The sequence below is a fragment of the Eptatretus burgeri genome, chromosome 14 (genome assembly GCF_056783735.1).
Source record: "Eptatretus burgeri isolate ZD-2024b chromosome 14, Ebu_testis_v1, whole genome shotgun sequence".
NCBI classification, from domain to species: domain Eukaryota; kingdom Metazoa; phylum Chordata; class Myxini; order Myxiniformes; family Myxinidae; genus Eptatretus; species Eptatretus burgeri.
The window spans coordinates 27,410,687-27,438,014 of record NC_140974.1 but is presented as its reverse complement, the minus strand read 5'-3'; the positions used below and the strand labels follow the sequence as shown (position 1 = coordinate 27,438,014).

At 43.0% G+C, this 27,328-nt stretch overlaps 1 protein-coding gene and 1 pseudogene across 12 annotated transcripts in view; one reads left to right on the top strand and one right to left on the bottom strand.

Annotated features, from left to right (window-relative positions):
• The window catches only part of LOC147012856 (uncharacterized), a 50,483-nt gene that overhangs the window by 12,020 nt on the left and 11,135 nt on the right, over positions 1–27,328 (top strand). For 2 of the 11 annotated variants that reach the window (XM_085854177.1, XM_085854174.1), the window contains exons 3-8: positions 14,064–14,101; positions 14,422–14,614; positions 14,916–14,981; positions 15,466–15,587; positions 17,778–17,877; positions 21,040–21,356. In XM_085854177.1, coding sequence (XP_085710303.1) covers positions 14,964–14,981; positions 15,466–15,587; positions 17,778–17,877; positions 21,040–21,356 — 557 coding nt within the window. In that variant the 5' untranslated portion in view covers positions 14,064–14,101; positions 14,422–14,614; positions 14,916–14,963. Of the gene's footprint in view, positions 1–2,765; positions 2,897–3,014; positions 3,138–13,870; positions 14,640–14,915; positions 14,982–15,465; positions 15,588–17,777; positions 17,878–21,039; positions 21,357–27,328 lie in introns of those variants that run through there. The other 9 variants (XM_085854185.1, XM_085854182.1, XM_085854176.1 and 6 more) reach the window with 8 other exon arrangements.
• On the bottom strand, positions 18,889–26,297 carry LOC147012857 (uncharacterized; annotated as a pseudogene). Its single transcript, XR_015051091.1, has 3 exons — positions 22,373–26,297; positions 21,706–21,879; positions 18,889–21,347 (listed from the first exon to the last, which is right to left on the bottom strand). The product of XR_015051091.1 is annotated as an uncharacterized LOC147012857 (transcript).

Genomic DNA, 27,328 nt, shown 5'->3' with positions numbered 1-27,328 from the left:
TATCTTCAAAAGGGATGTTTTCATTAACCCAAACATCCAATTTTCACTCTTGTACTTCCTTGAAGTTTTCTTCATATGCATGCAAAGTTTCAGGCTGATAGTTTTCATGGTTTTGAAGCTATGGAGGAGACAGACACACTGACGCACAAACACACTGACATTTATTCGTACAAGATGGGGATTATTTGAGATGTGCCAAGTTTCAATTTTTTTTCCATGGAGCGGTTTCGGATCTACAAATGTCCGAAGTTTTTCCTTTTTCTTTTTTTTCAACATGGCTGCCACACCACGTGATCTATGACGTCATAATTATCATTAAAACATTCTGCATGAGTAGTCGCAACTGTGATGAAAGTTTTATGTCAATCAGATAAGTGGTTGCAGAGAAAATTAGCACAGCCAGACGGACAGACGGACGGACAACCCAAAAACACAATGCCTCTGGTGTCTTCATCAGCGGAGGCATGAAAACAGCTGTTCCAATTCACACCAAATGTTGCATCATGTATATGCAAAATTTGGTGTTGATTGGCCGACATTGAAGAAGCGAAGCATGAAAGAGTTGAGGTGTGCAGCGAGCCTGGAATTTGGAAGTTTAACCAGAAGGGAGTTCCTGGAAGAACTCGTGCATCCTGGAGTTGCTCGGGAGTGTTGGAGGATTGAGAAAGTGGAGGGAGTAATGTTGGAGAATATCCGGTTAAGAAAAACAGGCAATCAACCATCCTGTGATGTAATAAGAACAGACCTAATGCTTCGGCTTCATCGTGGGAGATGATGTGTTTACCTCGGCGAGATTCCAATAATGTTGAGGGTTTTGGATTTCATAGAATCCAGGAGAGACGTGATGCTGAGGTGTCAGCTGATAGCAGAGAGCATTTCTCCATTGAGCTCTGGACAAAGGCCTTGTATACTTTGAGTGGCTCTGATTTTCCAAGGAAAGGCTTGGATTGATGGAGGAGGTACTTACTGCCTGCTTTGGAGGCCAGCTTTGCTATGTGGTCGGTGCAGGAAAGGTCATGGTAGATAGTGAGGCATCGAAGTTTAAGATACTGAACCTCTTCCAGTGGACGACAAAAGAAATACATAGTTGAGCTTGTTTCATGATCATTCCAGAGTGATCAAGTGAGACTGAAATTTTCCAGGATTGAAGGACATGTTCCATTGATCAGAACAGAGTCTAATTATTTTCACAGAGAGACAGACAGATGGACGCAGCAGCTTATTTGTGCCTATCAGAAGGTTGGGGGTATGACATCACAAAATGGGGAAACATCTGCAAAAAGCAAGTGAGGGTTTCCAGAAGAACATCAGAGAGGTCATTTATGTATATTAGCAACAGGACTGGGTTCAAAACTTGGGGAACTCCAACCTTCACTGATAGAGTGGAAATATCATGTAAAATACCAGTGTTTATATGTTCTGTGTGGATGTGGGAATTTATTGGGAGACTTGACCTCACACGTTCCCAAAAGAACATGAAAATCTTTTGTAACGATACTGTGAGCGAGTTGAGTTAGCACTGGTTCTCAGATCAAATGGAATCTATATACCTTTGCTTTGTTACCTCCACTGCTGACTTTAAGATCAAAAGGTCAAAGGGTCAACTTAGGCCAAAGGTCAACAACTTTGTCAAATTTCTAAAATTATAAATTTTCCTCCGATTAACTTGAAATTTGAAGATGATTTGCAAATATCAGTTCACTGAATTCAACCACCAATTATTTTTATGTGAAATTTGTGTTTGCGATTTCACAAGTATTGTGCTCTGCACCACAACATTTTTCTTGTTTGTTTGTTTGTCCTTCCGTGAACAGCATATCTCAAAAAGTTGTGGATGGATTCGGACGAAATTTGGTAGATAGGTTGGGTGTGTGACAAGGAAGAAGCGATTCGATTTTGGTGAAGATCGGATCCAATAATGTTTTATGTGATTCTTCACCATTGATTGGTATCGGGCTAAAAACGATACATAACACGATGTCTCGGAGAGTTATGGACATATTCAGACGAAACTTGGTGGACAGGTCGTGTGTGTTGCAAGAAAGGTATGCACTCAAGTGTGTGTGTGTGTGTGTGTGTGTGTGTGTGTGTGTGTGTGTGTGTGGGCGTGTGAGGGTGTGTGTGTGTGTGTGTGTGTGTGTGTGTGTGTGTGTGTGTGTGTGTGTGTGTGTGTGTGTGTGTGTGTGTGTGTGTGTGTGTGTGTGGTCATGTCCAGGCCGTAACTTTTTTACCACTTCAGCATTTATCATCAGAAAGTTTTATGATGAGAATATGAAGAATACAAATTAATAACTTGTTCAAAAGTTTCAAAAGTCAAAAGTACCGTTTAGCATACGGAAGAATATGCCCGAATACAAAGCGGATGGCCTTTGCATTTTCAGATGCCTCCGAGTTGTACTATTATTTGAATGCTTTTTTATTATTCCCCCCTGCCACCAAAAGTGGATGGAGGTAATGTTTTAATCGCCGTCTGTCTGCCTGTCTGTTTGTCTGTCTCTGGGCAGGATATTCAAAAAGTTATGGACGGATTTGGAAGAAACTTGGCGGACAGGTTCGGTGTGTGACAACAACCAATTGATTAGATTATGGTGAAGTTCCGAATCTGGACACCAAAATTTGATTTTTTTTTTAAGAGTGATTCTTCACCATTGAGATCTGAGGCCAAAAAAACCATTCATGTTGCATGATATTTGATAAAGTTGTGGATGGATTATGGAAAAACTTTGTGGATGAGTTGGGTAGGTGACAAGATCAAATCCATTAGATTTTGGTTCATGTCCAGATCCTATCAGTGGGATACAAAACGTAAGCTGTTCAGCCTTGCGGAGGTATGTGCTCTGAGTGCCATCCGCGTTTACCTTGTCATCACTCGTGCGGACGTTCTGACTCGCCTGTGGTGAGACTTTTTCTCCTTCAGTTGCTCAATTATGCTTATTATTTGCTATGTGAGCCTTGCATTTGTGGAGAATAAAGGTAAGACGACTATTTGCCGATTCCTTGTTCTCCTCATTCAGGTCACATTTGTTGAACACCTGACTGGCATACATCCAAAATAGAGATAACTTTTTGGAATTCCTGAAAGTCAATGGACCGCAGGTTTTCGTTGGCACGGTGTGGTTTCACCTTTACATGGCACGGTGTGGTTTACATGGAAGTTTGTTTCATTTCCCAAAGATTAAATATCTCAAAGCAAATGTTAAAAACCATAATTTGATAAAGCATTATGAACGGGCCTGGAAAGTTTACTTTGAGTAATTGGGAGTGTTATTGAAGATCTAATCCGACGTTGATAATAATCTGTTCGGCAAAGAATAACCATGGTGAAACAAAGGTATCACATTCAAGATCTTCGTGCTGATTGTTATCTCCACATGCGGGTTTCAGAAGGTGGAACGGACTTATCTCAGGGCGAGATGTATATCCACATCCGTTTTGGTAACAGGACACTATTCATGGACCAACCTGTGAAGTGCTTTGTTCTCGTGTTTGTCGATCTTCATAAATTGTATTATTTTCGGTCTTCATCGATACCTTTCCAGAATTTTTCTGGTTCATCTTTTCCAGTTGGAATGGATTAATTCTACATTTGTTTCCCCAGTTCTCCGTGGAATCTCTTCACGTAATTTTCAAACACCTGGTTTTGTTTCCTTCTTTTGTTGGCCTTTGGGTTAATTTTTTCTTTTCTTTGCAAAAATTTCAATTCAGAGTTCATTTTTGGTGCCCATTCTGGGTCTTTTGCTTCGATTTTCATATATATATATATATATATATATATATATATATATATATATATATATATATATATATATATATATATATATATATATATATATATATATATATATATATATATATATATATATATATATATATATATATATCTTCTTCTTCTTTCGGCTGCTCCCGTTCGGGGTCGCCACAGCGGATCATCTGTATGATCCGCATAGTGATTTGGCACATGTTTTACGCCGGATGCCCTTCCTGACGCAACCCTGGTCGCCTCTTACGACACAGGGATATGGTACACCTATTTTAACCGGGGTATACACCGGCCCAGTATACTGGTACTCATTTCGCCGACCTCGGAAGGATGACAGGCTGAGTCAACCCCCTGGTGTATTAATTCAGTGGCCGAACGGGGTTTGAACTCAGGACCTTTTGGATCCTAAGCCGCTGCCCTAACCACTGCGCCAACACCAGGCTCATATATATATATATATATATATATATATATATATATATATATATATATATATATATATATATATATATATATGTATATATATATATATGTATATATATATATATATATATATATATATATATATATATATATATATATTTATATATATATGTATATATTTCACACAGACAGACAGCAGCCCCCACAGTTCAGTTATTTTGATAAGTAGGTGTTTATAGTCAGGGTCCCGTCCTTCTGTCTAATGGGAATTTCGTGTATGCGCTCCAAGTTACTTTAATAGTCAGGTTTTTTTTATATCTTAAAATCTTCATCCTTCGTTTTCGCACCATCACCATCCATCGCCCACGTGCAGCATGTCACGTACAGGGGTGAGGTTCCCTCTGCCAACCGTAAGCTCATCCAATCAACGGCGGCCACGAGTCGCCGGACAACCCCTCGTCCAATCCGGAGGCGAGTACCTCAGAGCATTTTCCTCGACCCACGGGGGAGGAGAACGGGAGAAAGAGAAGGTTCGCCCTGTCGTAAAGAAAGAGAAAGAGAAGAAGCCTCGTCTTGCCTGCTGGTGTTCTTGTCTACCAGCGGGTGCTCGTCTGGTCCGTTCCCGTGCTGGCTGGCATCCGCTGCATCGTCCCTGGTCCCTGGTGCTTGGTGCTGAGTTGTTGGCGGTGGGTTCGAGTTCCACCACTGGACAAGCTCGACAAGACTGCACGAGGCGGATAGGTGCAAAAATAGGCCCCTGCCCTCAGCTCGCCTTCCCTCTGAGCTGAAAGGCCGAAATAAAGATCCGACGGGGTCCAGTTCTTTTGGGTGTGTGTGTGTGTGTGTGTGTGTGTGTGTGTGTGTGTGTGTGTGTGTGTGTGTGTGCGTGTGTGCGTGTGTGCGTGTGCGTGTGTGCGCGCGTGTGCGTGTGTGTGTGCGTGTGGTGCCGTCCTGTAAGTAGAAACTGTCTAAGTGCCCTGTGTTCATTGTACATTACACTTTCATATTTGGATAACTCTGCTGTTTGTGTGCTCCCCTCCCCGATTACACTGGTTTACAAAAATAAATAAAAATTCTGAGGCAAGCATGTGAATAGGTGTTTGACTAATTTTGATATGCTGAATTCAAAATTCTAAACAGTTTTGCTCTATCACCTCCAGTTTTTTTGCTTTCACATATCCCATTTTATTATAATGCGTATATTTATAATATGTGTTTATTTCATAAATTCAAATGGCATATTACAGAACAAAACAAAACAATAATTTTATTGTATATTTTATTAATATATATATATATATATATATATATATATATATATATATATATATATTGTTGCGGATTTCGCGCCCGCCGGCGTGCTGACGGCCACGTAACTCGAATCGCGGCACGTCGCCCACCGGACGGACAATCCAGTCGTGACCCTCTCGGACTAACGCCGGGGACCAGTCACGGGTGGACCTTTCGGTCTCACCGCGATCGAGCCAATCAGCCCCCGCGTGGGATAGGGTTGCTCGCCAAATTCGACCTACCTAAGTACCCACGCGGAGGGTAGACCGGGCGATCGCACCTCGCCGCAGGTCGACTTCGGACACGGGCCACTTAAGCGACCCGTTCCGTACTATCAGAATAACCGAGCGGTGTTATCGTCGACCTCGACGGTTCGATTAATTATCGGGCGTATTCAGCCCACTACCAACCCTTTACGTGAAGCAAGATGAGGATTCAATGGGAGAAATGACGAAGCGAAGCGGGAAACAGTTCAACACAAAGCACATTTATTCGCGGCACACGGGAAGCACACATATACAATTCCACCAAATGCACACAGAAAAGACACAATGCAATTTACACAACAAGCAAATGTAAAAGTGAAAACACAATGCAGAGCTAATACCGACTACCGAGCACACGGCAACACTTATACAATTCTACTTCACAGACGGCGCCGACAACACATACCCAAAACCAAGGAAAAGAAATACCCTCAAGGATGAGGCGGGCCTGAGGCCGAGACCGGGTCGCGCCTACCCGTCTGGTGATGAGACGCGGAGCGGCGATGGCGCCCCAACCCCGCGGGCCTCGCGGGCAGTGTCTGGTAGGGGGTGGGAAAGGGGCCCCCTTGGTCGCACTATCTCAGCGCGGGGGGAAACAGGAGGGGGTTGCTGATGCTCGGGGTATAGAGGATCTTTATTATCCCTGGTGTGCGTCTCCACCTCGGCCAGGTCGCGCTGTCGGCCTCCCTCGGGTGCAGCTCCCTGCACGACGCGAGCACCCCCTCGTCTGGTGTCGCCGCCTTTCCACAGCTCGTCCCCTCCGTTCCGACTCCAACGCACACGACGAGCAGCTCCACCGCCCGCGAAGTCTTGACCCTCTGCTTCCGACTCTCCTACTCTCCGCCTCTGGACTCTGACTCTCGACTCCCTCTCGACTGACGAACACGGTCCTTTTATCCCCCCGTAGCTTCGCCTTTGACCCCCTCCCTTTGACCTTTCACCTCGCTCCCCATTGGCCCGAGAAAAAGTGGGCGTGAAGGCTTTTTGATCCACAAATTTGCATATATCGATCGTCCTGGAGGCGGGGCCAAATCGCCCCTCGCTCACCGATTGGACGGCAAAAAGTGGGCGTGTGTCGTTTTTGATCCGTTTTTGAAGCACAAAATCCGTGATTTTGTACACGCTGTTCGGCGCGCGCCCTGCACGAGTCCAACACCGGTACCCACAGGCGGCGCAAGAACGGTGGCGATGCGACGGTTGCGAAGTGTGACGTGAAGGTCGTGGCGGTTGTGGTGAAGCGGCGTTGTGGTTGGTGGTTGATGTTGTGGTTGTGGTGGTAATCATGGCGGTTGGTCCAAAATAAAGATCGTAAAAGAAAAACGGCTATCCTGAAGAGTCGCAGCACGCATAAATGACATGTATTCCCACTAGACAACGGGTTTGGGCCTAACTACACATATACTTGCCGAGATACCTCACCTAAGGGACCTGAATGGTGGTTTGCGAATTTGGTAACCACAACAATATATATATATATATATATATATATATATATATATATATATATATATATATATATATATATATAGATATATATATATATGTGTGTATATATATATATATATATATATATATATATATATATATATATATATATATATATATATATATATATATATATATATATATATATATATATATATATATATATATATATAGCCTGGTGTTGGCGCAGTGGTTAGGGCAGCGGCTTGGGATCCAAGAGGTCCTGAGTTCAAGCCCCGTTGGGCCACTGAATTAATACACCAGGGGGTTGACTCAGCCTGTCATCCTTCCGAGGTCGGTGAAGTGAGTACCAGTATACTGGGCCGGTGTATACCCCGGTTAAAATAGGTGTACCATATCCCTGTGTTGTAAGAGGCGAGCAGGGTTGCGTCAGGAAGGGCATCCGGCGTAAAACATGTGCCAAATCACTATGCGGATCATACGGATGATCCGCTGTGGCGACCCCTAATGGGAGCAGCCGAAAGAAGAATATATATATATATATATATATATATATATATATATATATATATATATATATATATATATATATATATACAGAACAATAATTATTTGTTATAAATAAACCCCCATGTTAAATGTAGCAGCTCGTTTTCTGTGCTTTCTCCCATTGGTCCAGCACTGTGCGTATTGAGAATTGGTGAGGCCGTTTGGGCCGGTAAGTTGTCATTGGGTCCGACGGATCTTGGTAATCCCCGCTCAGTTTACACCAGGATCGGGCTCGGTAAACGATCCGTTCTGCCCGAGGTCCCCCGAGAGTGTGGTTTTCCCCGGTAGTTAGACGACATGGGTAGTTAGGTATATTGAAATTAGGCAATTAACCCGACCCCGTCAAAATATTGGCGATCACGGTCCGCTAAGGGACCCGTGACCTTTCGGACTTATCCGAGAGTCACAACCTAAATTCTGGGTGTTCGGTGGGAGACGACTCCACTGATCCACCTCGAAGTCGTTTATCGCCACCGAACCCCAGCCCACAAATATATGTATGTATGTAATATATATATATATATATATATATATATATATATATATATATATATATATATATATATATATATATATACATATATATATATATATATATACATATACATATATATATACACATATACATACACAAGGTGTGTTCAAAAAGTAGCCAACCTTAATTTTTCGTACGTAAACAAATGAAGCTAGGGAGGAGTGGTTTGGTGCACGTATGTAGGTGATCCTAATCCGTATGCGTGAATATTTTCCCGCCTGCAGAAGCTGTCAGTCGCCGACAGACCGCCGATGAGTGAGGAAGTGTAAGTGAGCGCCGTTGAATTTTCGTTTTTGACAAAATGACGGAAAAACTTGAACAACGCTACTGCATCAAATTTTGTGTAAAGCTTGGCGATTCCCACGTGGAAACGATCCGCAAGATTCAGTAGGCCTTCGGGAACGAAGCAATGGGCACCACACAGATAAAAGAGTGGTACAACCGCTTCAAAGATTGTCGCACATCAGTGGAAAGTGAAGCACGTTCTGGTAGGCCCTCAACATCCCGAAATGAGATGGTCATTGACCAAGTGAGGACCCTGCTGATGCAGGATCGTCGAATCACGATCAGAGAACTTGCAGACGAGGCAGGCGTCAGCATTGGATCCGTTCATTCCATTGTGACTGAGGATTTGGGCTTGAGGAGAATCTCAGCGAAGTTTGTGCCAAAGCTGCTAACGATCGAGCAGAAGCAACTCCATTTGGAAATCGCACAGGACATGCTGGAGACTGTGAACAGCGATCCCAAATTCTTCAACACAGTGATCACTGGCGACGAGACCACAGTGATCCGTCATTTTGTCAAAAACGAAAATCCAACGGCGCTCACTTACACTTCCTCATTCATCGGCGGTCTGTCGGCTGTCTTTATGCTGTCTGTTGGGTGCTCCTTCTTTTTGATGATCACCCTCGCCGGAGGAGAGGGTATTGCACTTGGGTCTGTTTGATTGTTTTTTGTTTGTTAATTGCCGGAATCCTTCGGATTTCGGCAATTATGTTGGTCGGTTGTGTGTGTCATTATGTGTGTCTGTGTGTTTGTTTACCCTGTAGCAGCCACACCGTTTCAGCGATCATGACCAAACTGCGTACACATGTCGGCCATGGTCCAACTTAGACACTTGCCGTTTCTGGTGAATCTAGGTCAAAGGTCAAGGTCAAGGTCACCGAAATTCTTATTTTCGCAATAACATCCGCTAAAATGGTCGTATCGACTTCAAACCAAATCCAAAATGTGCATCTTCCAATACTGCATCCAACCATATGTCTCATTGGGGTGTCACACCAACACCCTTCTTAACGGTTGGGGGTCTGGTCAAAACTTTCAAATTGCGATAAGAACGCCATTTCAAGTCCGATTGACTTCCAAGTTATGATCATGACCAAACTAAGTGCTATAACTCATTAAACAGTAGCACTATCGACTTATAAGAACCAAATTGATTTCCAGGTTTTTGTTTTTTCAGAGATCATGGAGATATGACAAAGTTATTCCGGAAATTCCTTGTTCAACGAGCAATTTCATTTGTTTGTTTGTTTGTCTGCACAGAACTTTGGTGTTTTTCTCCACAACTGCTTGTCGGATTGAGATGAAATTTTCACCACAGGAGTGACCACTCATAAATAATGTTTTGTTGATTCTTACGACAACATAGGTCACGTGGTGTAGCAGCCATTTTGGAAAACGGGAAAACTTTGGACCTCTGTATCTCTGAAACTACACCAAGAAAAAAATTGAAACTTGGCACATAGCAAGTACTCATGAGGAATAAGTGATGTTTATGATGTCATAATTGCACATGTTGAACACTACATCTGGTCAGTATAAAAAATTGAGGGTCATCTAGGGATAAAATGGTCCACCGAAAAAAAAATTGATGTCGTCATCGGCCATGTGATTCGGCAGCCATATTGTTGTTGTTTTTTTAACCTTAAAATTTTTTCTTCTCTTAAGTGGCTGAACAGATCGAGGCAAAACTTTACAAGTAAGAACGACTATCCATGGGGAAGAAAAGTTTCACACATATGATGTGATAGGGCACATGGTCTGGCAGCCATATTGGATTGAACAAAAATCTTAAAAAAAAAAAAAAAACTCTTGAACCACTTAATCAATCAGTGAAACTTCATAATTATGATCTAGTGGTGATGGGGAATGTATGTTTTAAATTTCAACCTGATCGGATCCATGGTCTGGCAAGCAGAAATTTTTAGCAGCGTCTCGAGTAGCGAACGCTGCTCATAGAGAGCTCGGCGTTGTTCTTCTTCTTCTTCTTCTTCTTCTTGTTCTTGTTCTTGCGAAGACAAAACCTTAATCTCTCGGACTCAGCTCTTGTATATACAAGATCCGGATCTCCTTAAATACTAAGCACATGTACACATCCTCACATTGACGGTGCCTTTTGAGAGCGTCTATCATGAACTTTTAAATTTATTCGGACATTTGCTTTAAAGTTTCGAAAAGTTCACGTTACTATTTAAAGATTATTCCATTTATCGTATTGTAATTTCGTAAATACACTATTTATTTCGTAAATACACTATGACGGGTCTCGCTATTGGCTTAATCAAGGCACGTGACGAAATATCGGAAGTTGTTGTTTTTTGATTTTTTTAGCCGACAAAACCTTTAGGACGCTGCTCTTGGACACATTTGTCCTTGTTTTTTTTTGGGGGGGGGGGGGATCTGGGTTCTGTTTTTTTTTTTATTTCTTTTTGAATAAGGTTCACTTAGCTGTGCCTGGATGTGTTTGAGGGTAGAGGAGTAGCAGCTGAAATGTGAATCCTATCTACATTCCTCCTGATGACTCAAATGCAGGATTGTCCCTATTTGGTCTTCCATTTGATTTGAATTCAGAATGAGATTAAAATTAATTTTAATTTATTTGATTAAAATTCAACTGATTAATAATTTTTTAAAAACGACATGGGTCAGGGTCAGGTGTGCAATCAGTGTGGGGTTGCATCAAAGTGGGACGTCTTGATACCCGGTCATCACTGCCAGAAGTTATAAAGTGGCAGTTCTAATTACATCTCTTATTAATTATGGAACACATCAGTACACAAACACCACACAAAACAAGTCCTGGCAGGGGTCTACAATCTCTGATTGCTCTTTTTCTTGTTTGTACTGTGGGACTTTCATCCCAAGTGTATGTCATATTTGGAAATTGTGGCTTTGGTGCAAGTTCTCCATTTGTTGGTGACCACTCACTTCTTATTGCCTCTTTGACGTGTTTTTTTTTTCCTCTGCGAATATTTTCTGGTTGGTGATTGTTGCTTTCATTGAGTTTAGTGTTTTTCTTCCAGCATGATCTTTATCATGGCAGTGTTTTTGAATAGCTGCTTGCAAGTATTTACACTTTCTCATCATATGCCATTTCTTTTGGCATATTCCATTGCCGATAGCAATATCATTACCTTCGCATTCTGCGAAAGGTTATGTATTGGTCGCTGTATATTTATTTATTTATTTGTGAATATGTGTGTGTGTGTGTGTTTGTTTGTTATTCGCATAACTCAGAAAGTATTAAACCAAATCGCTTGAAATTTGGTGGGATGGTGGGTTATTATCCAAGGAACATTTGATTAGATTTTGGGAGCGATGGGGTCAAATGTCAAGGTCACGGAAAGGTCAAATTCGTATTTTTACCATAGCTCGGTCAATTTTGATCTAATTGGCATGCAACCGATGCCAAAATGTTCAGAATTCATTGCCCAATCTTGTGATGGGCGACATGACACAATTACGTCATTACACTTGTTAGCGGTTGGGGGTCAAAGATCAGTGGGGTCACGACCTTTCAAAATATGCGGTTTTTGTCATAACACGGTCAAATCAAAACCGATTTGCATGAAACCAACACCAAAATGTTCACCGTTCTGTTCCCCCCACTCTCATGCCAAGAACAAAAAAGTAGCGGAGGCGAAGGTATGCGCTCTACCGAGTGCCCATTCTAGTTTTTTTCTTATTTTGTTCAATTGTTTCTTCTGGGGTCATTTATCTCCTGTATTTAGCTACTTGTTGGCTGCCTTTATTTGTTATTACTCTTATTTTGTCTAAGTATTTGTGGATTGTCGGTACTACTGCAGTAAACTTAACAAATGTGACTGTTTCCACTTTGGCTGCTAATTTTGATTTCTTCAGTTGGTCCAGGAAACGTATTGTGGTTATGGAAAAGACCCTGGTGAGTAGCATCCAACACATAAAAGAACCCTGGAGTTTAGATATTCCCATCATGATCGTTTAGTTAGGTTACCCATCCCCTTGTATCAAGGGAAAGGGAGATATGTTATAATTCTCGGTAGAACCTTCCCAATTTTTCTCTTCCTCATTCCCAAACTTCATTTTCCGATTCCGTATTCAAACCTCATTTCCAAACCCTAATTTTCCGAAACCCGTGCTCAAACCGCCATATTTTAACTGCCATTCTCAAACACCTGTGTCGGAGTGGCAACCCATCCAGGATTGTGCCCAATAGTCAAGGAGACTGCTTAAGCAGCACCAACGCTCTGCAAAGAGTATGGTCCCAATGTCCTTCACCTCTCAAACACCCATTCTCAAACCCTTATTTTCTGACACCCAGACTCAAACCCCCATTCTCATGCTTCATTCACAAACACACCTTCTCCAACCATGTCACCTCACCAGCGTTTCAACCAGATAGTCGCCATTTCAGCGCTGTAATTATCGAAACCCTTCGCCGTTCCAACATCCCAGGCAAGAGAGATAAAAAGAGGCTCTTCCTTAAATGTTCCCCTCCCCTCCCTGCAACCTCCTACGCTCTGGTAACCAATCCCAGCTGCTGGATCTCAGCGCGCACCTCAGCCGATCGGGTCGGTTGCCAAAAGCGGTCGTGATTGTTGACAGCATGAAGAGGACAATAAAAAAAACCTTGGACAGTGTAGTTGGAGTGGAGTTGATGTAGAGATCTCACCTCGTCCAGTCCTATAACAATATCATGAAAGCAATATCATATAGCAGGACACCTGGCTGAGTTGACAGGCTTCCAGAGCGCCAAGCGGAATGGGAAAGCCCCAAGCGGAGAGCCAAACACTACAGAACAAAATTAGACAGGTGCTAGAAAATTAGAACAAAAAAAATTAGACAGAACAGAAGAGACAGATGCTACTGAGCAGAGAACCAGGCGCTACCAAGCAGAGAGCAAGGTGCTACCAAGCGGAGAGACAGGCGCTACTGAGTGAAATGCGAGGGTGCAGCATTTCCCAAACTGCCAAGTGGAACAGATGCTCCTCACATCCTGGTAGTAACAAAAGGAGGCACATGCGGGGCTCCCCAAACTACCAAGCAGAATGGGCATTGACCAAATCCCGGGAGAACTGATTTCTTGCATGTCTTTCGCACACGCACCATATATCCTTGCATCTTTCAGCGAATACGCCTCAGGGCTCACCTGTTGTGGACCCTCAGCAAATGATCCCCAACAGTTATTTTCAGAGCTAAGCACCATACAATACCGCACGATAGCACAGCTCCCACCTGCATCTCTCACTCAGCTGCATCGACACCTCATTGTGACGCATGAGGACCAAGCCTGCTCATGTACGGGTGAGGAAGGGGTTGCCAACACACCCAGACTTCTTATTTCTTGCAGTTTCCTTTTCTCTGTCGAATTTCCCTGAATGAATGTGGCGTCTCTCTGTATTTCATTTAAGGCCGGTTGTATAAGGGGTTATTTTTGAGTGCCAGGGGTAAGACTGTTTTTAAGTGACACTGTAATTACTTGTAAATACGTGCCTGTTAATACAAGATTTGTTGTTTCCAAACTGCTTTTCAGGGGTCACCGATGGCATTCTGGGCAGTCGTGCCAAGAAGGTAAATTCCCATAGGGCTGTGTACTTACTCTCTTATTTTCTATTCACCGGTTCACTGAATAGCTTGCCTTCTGCTTGAGATTCCTCGCAAGTGGAACACGTACAACCCATCATGTAAACATGTGCTCTCATTTTTTTTATTTTCTATTACATTCAATCGTATCAATAATACCTTGTAATTACTTATTATGATCAATCACTTGGTATGTTTACACAATCTGTTCCAGCATACATTTATTATTATTGTCGTTATTGTTGTGGCAATCAAATGAAGCCAGCTGTAATTATTCATGCATAATATTTGATCTACTTGTTTGGAAGGAAAGTTTTGAACTGGAAACTCTGATGGATCAACTTGATCAGTGAAACCCAAGAACGGAACTGAAACACCTACATTCCATATCACCTGCTTTCAACTTAACCACAAAATAAAATGCAGAAAAGACTCCTTTGTGACTGGGTACAAGCTTTCACACCCTCTGGCACAGGGTATTATATCACCCTGTGTGATTCGGTACTATATCGTTCCGTGTGACTAGGTACTGTGTGTGTGTGTGTGTGTGTGTGTGTGTGTGTGTGTGTGTGTGTGTGTGTGTGTGTTTGTGTGTGTGTGTGTGTGTGTGTGTGTGTGTGTGTGTGTGTGTGTGTGTGTGTGTATATGTATATATATATATATATATATATATATATATATATATATATATATATATATATATATATATATATATATATATATATATATATATATATATATATATATATATATATATCATCCTCTGTGACTGGGTGCTATTGTATCCTGTTTTCTGCTTCAGCTCGAGCTCGGTGACTCTTAAAGCAGAGAGAGGGAGAGGGAGAGAGACATGGAACAGCCACAGTCGGTGGGTTTTTGGAATGATTTGTTGTGTGGTGATTACTTGTTCTGCGTTCTCACCATTATTACATGTTCCCTGTTGTTGTAAAACATATCAAACTGTGGTTTGCCCATGGTTTGTCCTGCACCGTTATTATCGTGCTCTATGTCCGCACCCCGTCATATCTGGGAGCTCGTTTGATCAACAAGCCCCATGAACATAACACTGATGTTTGGAGCGTTGTTGACTGTTGTACCAATCTTTGCATTTTTTTTTGCCACCTGAAGTTTTTTTTTAAACCGCTATGACACCTTAAACTCATGATATACCATCCTATTAATTTTGTTTCATAATTAACTCTTCATCTCTCCTCCCCCCTTACTTCCGGCACACTCTTCTCTTCTCTTCTCTTCCCCTGCCTCCCCACTCAAATGATATCGTGAACATAACAACGTGATAAGCATGAGAATATAACCATAACACTGGCAGATACGAATGGCTATGTGTACAGGAGGAGAATGAGATGGGGGAGCTCATGGGTTTGGTGTTGCACACAACAAAGATGGAGGAAGGATATCAACATGTTCTGCACACTGTGCTTCACAACGGACAAAGGCACAAGCTGCCATTACGGTATACGTGTCTCATTATTCGCATGAAAACACATGCACATCACACGTCTCTCTTGCTACTTGAATGAACACCCGCACACATCGCACGTGTCATGTTACATGAACTCACGCACATCACATGTGTCATGTTACTCGAATGACCAGCCACGCACAACACACATGTCATGCTACATGAGCACCCATGTACATCACATGTATCATGTTACTTGAACAGGAACGCACATCACATGTCATGTTACATGAACACCCACGCACCTCACATGTGTCACGTTACATGAACACCTGCAGACATCACATGTGTCATGTCACATGAACACCACACACCTCACATGTCATGTTACATGAACACCTGCACACATCACATGTCATGTTACATGAACACACATCACACGTCATCATATGAACACCCGCACACATCACGTATCATATGAACACCCGCACACATCACAAGTGTCATCACATGAACACCCGAACACATCACACGTGTCACGTTACATGAACACCCGCACACATCACATGTCATGTTACATGAGCATCTGCACACATCACACGTGTCACGTTGCATGAACACCCGCACACATCACACGTGTCACGTTGCATGAACACCCGCACACATCACACGTGTCACGTTGCATGAACACCCACACACATCACACGTGTCATGTTACATTAACACCCACACCTTACACGTGTCACGTTACATGAACACCCATACACATCACATGTCATGTTACATTAACACCCGCACACCTCACACGCGTCACGTTACATGAACACCCACAGACATCACACATGTCATGTCACATGAACACCCACACACCTCACACGCGTCACGTTACATGAACACCTGCACACATCACATGTCATGTTACATGACCACCTGCACACATCACACGTATCATGTTACATTAACACCCGCACACCTCACAGGTGTCATGTTACATGAACACCCACATCACACATGTCATGTCACATGAAGACCCACACACCTCACATGTCACGTTACATGAACACCTGCACACATCACACGTGTCACATTACATGAACACCCACACACATGGCATGTCATGTTACATGAACACATCACACGTGTCATGTTACATTAACACCTGCACACCTCACACGTGTCACGTTACATGAACACCCACACACATCACACGTGTCATGTCACATGAACACCCACACACCTCACACGGGTCACGTTACATGAACACCCACACACATCACACGTGTCACGTTGCATTAACACCCACGCACATCACACATGTCATGTTACATTAACACGTCACACGTGTCATGTCACATGAACACCCGCACACACGTGTCATGTTACATGAACACCCACACACCTCACAAGTGTCATGTTAGATGAACACCCACACACACGTGTCATGTTACATGAACACCCACACACCTCACAAGTGTCATGTTAGATGAACACCCACACACCTCACACGTGTCATGTCACATGAACACCCACACACCTCACACGTGTCATGTCACATGAACACCCGCACACCTCACACGTGTCATGTTACATGAACACCCATACACCTCACACGTGTCATGTTGCATGAACACCCACACACATCACACGTGTCATGTTACATGAACACCCATACACCTCACACGTGTCATGTTACATGAACACCCACACACATCACACGTGTCATGTTACATGAACACCCACACACATCACACGTGTCATGTCACATGAACACCCGCCCATACAGGTGTCATGTTACATGAACACCCACGTGTCATGTTACATGAACACCCATACACCTCACACGTGTCATGTGACATGAACACCCATACACCTCACACGTTACATGAACACCCACGCACATCACACGTGTCATATTACATGAACACCCATGCACCTCACACATGTTACGCTACACGAACACCCACACACATCACAGGTGTCGTGTTACTCAAATGAAAATGTGGCCCCACACCTTTTTATCCTCTGTAATATCACCCTTCTATTCGTCTCAATCTTGTGTCGAAAGAATATTTACAACATGAACATGTGCATGAAGCATTTCATACAAATTACATCTGTTAAAATTGCTACAAACTTCACATGGTCCAGCTCAAATTGACATTTGATACAATAATGCAACTTGCTAATATAAATAACCTTGAGTACTTAAATTACTGCTTGTCAAACTTCTTTTTTCATCAGGAATGGAGATATTGTCATTTCCATTTGTGACTCTGATGCAACGAAGATGAATCATAATGAAGTGGAAGATAAACTGCGTTTCATCGTAAATATATCTCTGGTAAGTGGCAAGGGGCTGCTGCAGTGCCAAGCTCATCCTAAAAGGAGGTTTCATTCATGTTGAAGCTCAATGTTGAGCTTCAATAAACACTTGCACGATATTGTACACCGCTCCTTCCCAATTCCAAATCCAGGTGATGAATGACGTCATCGCAGAGTTCCGAAAAAAGGGAGTACTCAGTTTTTACTCCGTTTGTTTGTTTGTTTGTTTGTTTGGCAACCTCAGGTTCCCACAGACTCTCCGGAATCGCAGAATCGCACGTCGTCACACACTGATAACTCCGTGACGCGTCGGGTCACTAATTGACCATGAACACCAATAATTCAACCACGTAAGTGTTCTCCATCTAATGGTCACGTGATTTAATTACCGGAGGATACGCCCTCGGTACACCTTGTTCAAACCGGATCACCTGACCGGATCAGATGTAGACAACTGCCCAAGGACGTACCGGCTCGGAAAACGGATCATTGGGGGATAACGTCCCGGCTAAGCTAGGATACGGACCGTGCTGGACCAATGAAGGAAAAGACGGAAACGAGCTGGGAACATTTCTACACAAAGCATTTATTTACACTCAAGCGAGGAAAGGTACGTGGCACAGTGAATGGGGTTTATCATTATGTACAGCAGGGATAGCAAGGAATTTGTGGGGTGCGACAAAAGGCAAACAATTTACAAAAGCAGACTTATCATGTTAGAACTTATAACATCTTAACTTATGCTACGACAGGTGCCATCACACACAAACACACACACACACACACACACACACACACACACACACACACACACACACACACACACGCACACACACACACACACACACACACACACACACACACACACACGCACGCGCACGCGCGCACACACACGCGCACACACACACGCACACACACACACACACACACACACACACACACACATACACACGAAATGGACCTCGTGGGTCTATTTTCGGCCCTTCAGCTCGGAGGGAAGGCGAGCTAAGGGCAGGGGCCTATTCGGGTACCTTCCCGCCTCGTGCGGTTTCACCGACTCGAACCCACGACCCGAAGTCCACGGCCCACGATCGGGACCAAGCCACCACGATCGCAGATGAAGTAAATCGCCACCAAAACTGCAGACCGCTCCAACCACGACGACAGACCGCTCAGCAATTGCCACGATCACCCGGTATCCAGAACCCTCGTCGACCAAGCCAATCGCCCCCAATGACTGCTCCCCACTCGACCTATCCTTCGCCTCCCCCCGCGGGTCGAGGGAAAAACGCTCTGAGGTACTCGCCTCCGGATTGGACGAGGGGCTGTCGGGTGACTCTTGTCCGCCGTTGATTGGACGAGCTCACAGTGGGCGGAGGGAACCTCAACCCTACACGTGACACGATGCACGTGAGCGATGGCGTTGTCGTTGTGGTTGGTGATGGAGAAATGTAGTTGTTGTTGTTGTTGTTTTTGTGGATATAAAAATCCTAACGATAAAATAATTTCACAGCGCACGAACATTTAATTCCCATTAGACTAGGGACGGGACCCTAACCAGAAACACGTACTTACCGATATAACTGATCTATAGAACCTGGTTGTTGTGTGCAGTAAGCTTCCAAATTCATAACACTATGTTCTGTGTGAGCTCTTACACGAGCCTCGACTTGGTATACAAAAAAAAATTAACATGACATTTAACTGTTCTTTGTTTAACTGTGGCCTCTCCTCTTCCCTCTCTCCCTCTCCCTCTCTTCTCCTCTGCCTCCTCCCACCCCCCGCTTCCCCCTCACCCTCCTCTCCCCTCCTGCTCCTCTCCCACTCCTCCACCCCTCCCCCCTTCCCTCCAGGGAGGAGGTGGGGTGGATAGAGAGTTGTGGTTCTTCGTGGTGGGGAGAGAGCAAAGATGAGATAGAGTTGAGAGGAAGAGGTTGAAACTTTTTAGGGGGAGGGGTTGAGGATTGTCAGTGGTGGTGGTGGTGGGGGGGATCGATTGAGGAGTTATGGTGTGGGGTGGGGACTGGGGAGGGTGTTTGAAGGCTTGGAGTAGGGAGGTGATCTGAAACCTTTGGGTTGGGGGTTGGTGGGGGGAGCTTGAAACTTGGGCTTTGTGAGGATGGGGGGACTTGAGGACTTGAGGTCACATTATAAATTGCATGGATGTTCCGCACATGATACAGCACACCTGCGATAAACTAAATTATATTTTATACAATCTGGAAACATGTTCATCCCATCTCTGCCATGTGTTCTTCATATTGCGATTCTCAACATACTTTTGTGTTCCTTTGCTTGTTCAACTTCCTGCTGTTCTGAACCAATTTGTTTGTTAATTGCCAGAATCCTTCGGATTCATGTTGGTCGGTTGTGTGTGTGTCTGTGTGTCCGTCTGTCTGTTTGTTTGTGTGTTTGTTTACCCTGTAGCAGCCACACCGTTTCAGCAATCATGACCAAACTGGATATAGACGTCGGCCATGGTCCAACTTAGACACAAGTCGTTTTTGGTGAATCTAGGTCAAAGGTCAAGGTCAAGGTCACCGAAAAACCGAAATTCTTTTTTTCGCAATAACGTCCGCTAAAATGGTCGGATCGACTTCAAACCAAATCCAAAATGTGTATCTTCCAATTCTGCATCCAACCATATGTCTCGTTGGGGTGTCACACCAACACCCTTCTTAGCGGTCGGGGGTCGAATGTCAGGGGGGGTCGGGTTAAAACTTTCAAATTGCGATAAAAACGCCATTTCAAGTCCGATTGACTTACAAGTTATGATCATGACCAAACTAAGTGCGATAACTCGTTAAACAGAAGCACTATCGACTTATAAGAACCAAATTGATTTCCAGGTTTTTGTTTTTTTCAGAGATCATGGAGATACGACAAAGTTATTCCGGCAATTCCTTGCTCAACGAGCAATTTCATTCCTTTGTTTTTCTTTTCATGTCTTGCATTAATTGTTAAACAGTTATTATTTCTGAAACGTCGAAATGAGAGTTGTTATTATAACTGATGCAAATATCACAGAAAAATCTGAAATTTAGCACAAGGTACGAGTGCACACTTGATGCACACGAACAAAAATACAAGAGCAAAGAAGTCTAAACTATATTTGTTGTGTAAAAAATGGAAACTCAAAATGAAACTTATGTTTTGTTGTTGCATTTGTTTCATTTCTCAGCTTCTTCACCGGCCAGGGCAACAGGTTGTGGAGAATGAACTATCTGAGGATGAGGCCCAGGATGGAAATGAGAAGATGGCAGAAGTTACATTTCCAGTGGAAAAGGAAGGAGACACTGAGGATAAACAAACTGCTCCTTCGTTTCAATTTGTATGTGAGGATAATTTATTATTGCCCAGTGACATGTCCTTGGCTCGAGGGGAAGAAGTTGATGTGAGAGTCGACGACATGTCTGACGATGACTCGGAGGAAGAGGGAAATAAAATGGCGAGCATCACTCAAAAGAACCGTGCACAGCACCACGCCATCTGCCACCGGTAAAACAATATCCACGTTAAAGATACATCATTTTAAAATTAATTTTAACCATTATCACCCCGTGCGCAAATTGATGCCTCATATCATCTTAGCAAAAACATGGTAATTTCCACTCCAAGGAAACACACACACACACACACACACACACACACACACACACACACACACACACACACACACACACACCTGACACTTTTTATCAATTGTACAGTATCAACTGTTCTTCAAATCTAATATAATTTAAAGGATTGCTGCACATGATGTAAATTTCACAACATCCTATGTTCAACTTCATTTAAATTGTAAACCTCAAAACGTAGTTCCTTTACCTAAAGTTAGAACCTTCACCTGTAAGCACCTGAATGGTTTCCCCACCGCATGGATCATCAGCTGGGCACCATTCATCCTCGAGGTTTCGATCATTTCTGCCCAGAACCTCTCCAAACGGCGAATCCACAACCTGAGTCATGGATCCACATCAGTAGATCCACAACCTCAGTTGTGTCAAAGCAGTCGGTCAACCTGTCAATGCAACATCAATATTTAAACTTTACTCGCGAGAAGATGTAATGTATTGTTCTGGTAATGCAAAGCCCACACTCCGCCCAGGCAATAGAACACAACATATAGCAGTCCCGAGACAGTTATTTCATTTGTATCCCTTTTAGATAGCTCTTCCCTTATGTCTAGTGGGGACAAAATGCATTGTTTGGGCTTAGAAGTAGGTCTTTATACTCATTCTCTATCTATTTTACTTACTTTACTTCACAGACGACCACTCTATCACGCAAGCATGCACACATAGCAACAGAGGCAGCTCATTTGCATATGTGCACCCTTATCAAACAGATGCTCACCTCAAGCCTTCGCCAGACTTGAAACCCAACGCTACAACATTTCCACAACCATCACAACACCTTTATAAAAAAAATCTCGACATTAATCCAAGCTCACTTACCTTCATCATTAACCACCATAACCACTATGATGCTTCAACCACCTCACCATAACTCACCGCTACACCACCGCTATGAATGCAGCAACCACAGTCACCACCATCGATGCCCACCACTGCCCTTTGGAGATGTCGGGTAACCATTCCAGATGCCTGTGATTGTGGTGTTCTGGCATGTTGCTTGAAGCACAAGTTTGAGCGAGAATCCGTTCAACATAGTATGGATATCCCTAGTGCTCTGCTGAATTATGGCCCCTATTTTGGTGTCCAGAGCATGTTTGTGGCTGGAGGGTGGCACCAGATACGCTCACCTCATGTTAAGGTCGGAGATGAGTTGTGTTGCGAGGAAAATAAGTGAATGAGGCCATTTCTGATGCCAAGTCCACGCATTGGTGGGGCCAAAACCAGGTGAAGCATCCGTGCACCATTGTAGTCCAGGAGCTACATGGCCAAATTCTGGAAATTGCTACCATGAGAGGGCACCAGATTTTTTAGTTATTTTCTGTTACCTATATGTACCTGTAACTCAAAACAGCATGATGGACATTTCTGCAGAGTGGCTTAGTTTATGTACAGCTAAATGTGGGAGAGAGGGGTAGAAAAGCAGAAAAAAAGACTAAAAGGAACATGTTTAAAAGTACAAACTTTATCAGACCATTTAAAATTGTTTCTGAGACTCATTGTTCATCATTATAAAATGTACAGTTATCAAAACATGTTACACCTCAAACTAATATACATTCTGAAGTTTTCTCAGAGATTTGAACCATAATAATTAACTGATTATTCTATCAATGACCCAAAGCCTTGACGCAAACAGCACAACAGGTTTCATACTTGCTGTTTTCATCCACACATTTCCTCACATACTTCATGTACATGACTTATTTATATTCAGGACACAAATATGATAATTACAGAGCTAAATCCTTCCTCTAGTTGCCTTCAGTAAACCAAAGATCACGATAGCAAGAATAACATTAAATTGACATGGTGACAAACGATATGATATCTTTCAAGTACATTTTGTTGGAAAGTCATTGTGATACATATACTTCTCTTCCCAGACATAGTAGTTCAAAGTAATACATGATCAAAATAAAACATATACTTCCAGTATAAATCCATGAATCAGACAATACTAAACATCAAATACATATACAGTTCACATCTGTTCAATCATTCATCATCACTCACTGAACTGTCAGAATCCGCGAAGTCATCATTTTCCTCATGATCCTTCATGTTGTCACATGTTTGTAGGCTGCAGGCATCTGTGCACTTCAAGCCATTCACCATGCACTGACAAGATGGCAACTGGCAGCTTCTCTTGCACTTGCAAGACAGGAACTCCAGGACAACATCGGGGGCTATGGGACCAGTCATCCAGTTGACTGCGAGCTGTCCCACTTCATCCAAGGTCCACCCATTACTGTCAATAGGATTTTGTATGCTGGGCTTGCTGGTCAGGGATCTCTGCCAAATGGCTGCTTGGTAGTTTGCCCTCACAGCGTGCATCTTCAGGCAATCCTTGCATGGAGGCAACTGTGAAGAGTCTACGTTTCCGTTCTTGATTCTGAATAATTGGTACCGCATTTCATTGACTTCTGAGATGTCTGTCTGAGCCACGTAAAGACGACAAGTGAACACCACAAGATTTGTCAGTAATTCTGCAGACAATGTCCAATCTTGCCCTAGTTTTCTGAATGCCTCTTGGAACTGGACATTCTCCTTCAGAAGTTTCAGAGCAGCCAATTTTCCTCGTCCACTGAATGCGCTGACTGGTTTCTGATGTATACTGCAGATTGGTTGATGACACGTCTTATGTCATTTGTAGACTTTAGTTCCTGCACCTTATCCTTGAGCATAACATTATCTGTAAGGGCTTGTGCAAGCGATAGATTATCAGGGTATACAAGAACGCTACCATTTGTCTCAGTGATGAAGTGGAGAGACTGACAAAATTCTGCCTCCAACTTACAGCGGACGTGATTTTTGGTCTGTTTCTTCACATCTTTGAAGCCATATGTTCTCATGAATTCTACAAGTTTGTCAGTTAGATGAGTCACGTGAACAGCCTGAGGATTAGTGAAAATAGTGTCCCTTATGTGCTTGAACAACATCATGTATGATTCTTGTTCTGCTTCTTGTTCGGCCACATCTTCGTTTGCCATAGTTGCAGTCACAGCTTTGGGTTTCTCATCCCTCGTGTAATTTCTGTAACAGGTCTTATGATAGTGGGCCTCTGCTGCCACGAGTTCTCGTGATGTTATGGCCAGAATTTTGTTGTCAAATTGCCTAATGGCTGCTTGTCGAACCTTGTCATCAGAACGGAGCTCGAAAGACGGCATGAGTGGTTCAAGGGTTTTGGATCCTGTGATGTATTTGGTTTTCTTGTCACAGAAAATACAAATTTTATCCATAACACGAGATTAACCAGGGCCATCACGCAAGGATTTCCAGGGATCTGTGCCAGCAGAAGAGTCTTCTTTGGATAAAAGGCTGGCAAGTGTTTTCTTGTGAGTGAAAGAAGAACGACAGTTTCTATGATACCATAGTTTTGAGTCATAATCATATTCACAGAGATTAAGGATGGCATCAAAGTTTTGTATCCTGGCAGCATTCTGAAGCACTTCTATGGACTGTGGATCCTTTGGGTTGCTGAGCTCACTGATTGGCGCACTCACTGCACAGATTATACAGGTCCTCTCCTCAACATGAGGCCTTTTGGGTGGCTTCTGAGGTGCATCCATTATTTATTTCACCTGCAAGGACACAGAATAGAGCAATTATTTATCAATTGGAGATATAACAATAAATACATATATTTTTCGTCTTTGTTAAGTGTCACTTGGCATAGCTGTGTGGCTTCGAAGTCAATTTCTAAGGTTAATTGGAAGAAGATATGAATTACCTTAAATAATTATCATACACACGCTTACAAAACTACATTTATCAAATTGAACTTAAATAATGCATTAGAAAGGAAAAGGTTAATCATACCCAGCATCGTCAAACATGAGAAGAGTTGTGAATCTCAGCTCCCTGGATCTCATCTTGTCACTCTCTGAGGGATTCATGTTAGTGAACACTAGATTAATAATGTTATTAGGATTAATGCTTATAATTTAAATATCACCGAAATAACAACCTTTACTCGGATGATTTTCATAATCCCAAGAATTGTTCCTGAAGCTTATTCATAATCATATCTAAAGTGGACCTCAATGCCTATCCAATGCCTTCAGGACCCAACTTCGGCTCTAAATTATCAAATTGTGAGAAAAAATGTTTTGGCAACCAAACATACCTTGTTCACATGCACACAATAGAAAACAACTCATAAAACAAGTGTTTTTTGTCTTTATTCAAAACATATTTCATGGAATGTGCAATTTTTGAGGCTCAATTTGGCACCCGCTTCGCCATAAAATCATGTTATCTTCAAAGTCCCATACAAAACTTGAGTTACTCTACAGAGAAGTCCATCATACTGTTTTGTTATGTCCAAGGGCATATACTTAAGATAAAACAAACAAAGTCTGGTGCCCTCTCATGGTGGCAATTTTTGGATGGGTTCATTTACTATTGGGGATGCTTGGAAACTCCTAACAAATCCATCCTGATCTGCCTTTACGCCTTTACACTTTCCACACTCCTCTCCACACACACACACACACACACACACACACACACACACACACACACACACACACACACACACACACACACACACACACACACACACATACATTGACATGGACCTTTTATTTGATAAAATAAACAAAAGTGTGATATGACACAACACACGGTTGCTCAATCAAAGCACCAAGCCTTATAAAATGATTTTCTGACAAAGTTAACGAATAAGGAATTGGATTCCAGGATTTTCAAAACTGAGCTATATACTCAGAACAATTGACATGGATCCATATAATTTTCTTGAAAAAAAAATTCAGCTGGCTTACCAATAAGCTTCAGTATTTTATTTTTTTTTTTTTTTTTTTTTTTTTTTTTTTTTTTTTTTTTTTTTTTTTTTTTTTTTTTTTTTTTTTTTTTTGTATACCTTGGTCGAGGCTCGTATGAGAGCTAACACACAACTCACAGCAAGGAGGCATGAGACAAGAGGGGCGGGAGTGGAAGGGACAAAACATTGGGGAACAGACACAGGTGAACTGTGGAAGGGAGAGGGATGGGGATGGGACGGGGAACATGGCGAGTGGAAGATGGACATTAAAGGGACTTTCAGGGAGGAAAGCAGGAGAATTGAAGGAAGTGGGCTTGGGTGGATTATCGGGGGTAGAAAAGATCGAGGATTTGGATGGGGGAAGATAAGAGGTGGTGGTGAACAGCTGTTTTGAAAGCCTGGAGGGAAGAATGGGAAAGAATAGAGTGAGGAAGTTTATTCCAAAGGCGGGAAAAAAGAGGAATGAAAGAGTGAAGATGAGCAGTGATTCGTGATTTTGGTAGTTTTACCAGAAGGGGGTTGTTGGCGGACCTTGAGCGACCTGTGGAAATGTGGTTGGGACAAATCACAGAGAGAGCAGGGGGGCAAGGCTGGAGAGGAGTCGGTAGAAGACAGAAAGACCACCGACCAACCTGCGGTGATTGAGTGAGAGGCCCAAAGACTCAGCTTCATTGCGGGAGATGCCAATGATCTTAAAAGCCCTGGTTTCGACAGCGTGAAGTCGAGAAAGGTGGGAGGCAGGAGCACCAGCCCAGAGGGGAGAGCAGTACTCCATCAGGCTACGGACAAAAGCTTTGTAAGTGGTCAGGAGCTCAAGAGGGCCGAGGAAGGACTTTGCACGACGGAGGATTCCCAGTCGGCGACTGGCTTTTGAGGCAAGGTTGGAAATGTGACTTTCCCAGGAAAGGTCATGGCAGATAGTGAGACCCAGAAGCTTGAAAGAAAAGACTTCTTCCAGAGGATTGTTGAGAAAGTGGATGGGGGGTTTTGTAAACGGTCCTTTCGAAGAGACATAGTGAGAGTGTGAGATTTGTCTGGATTGAAAGACA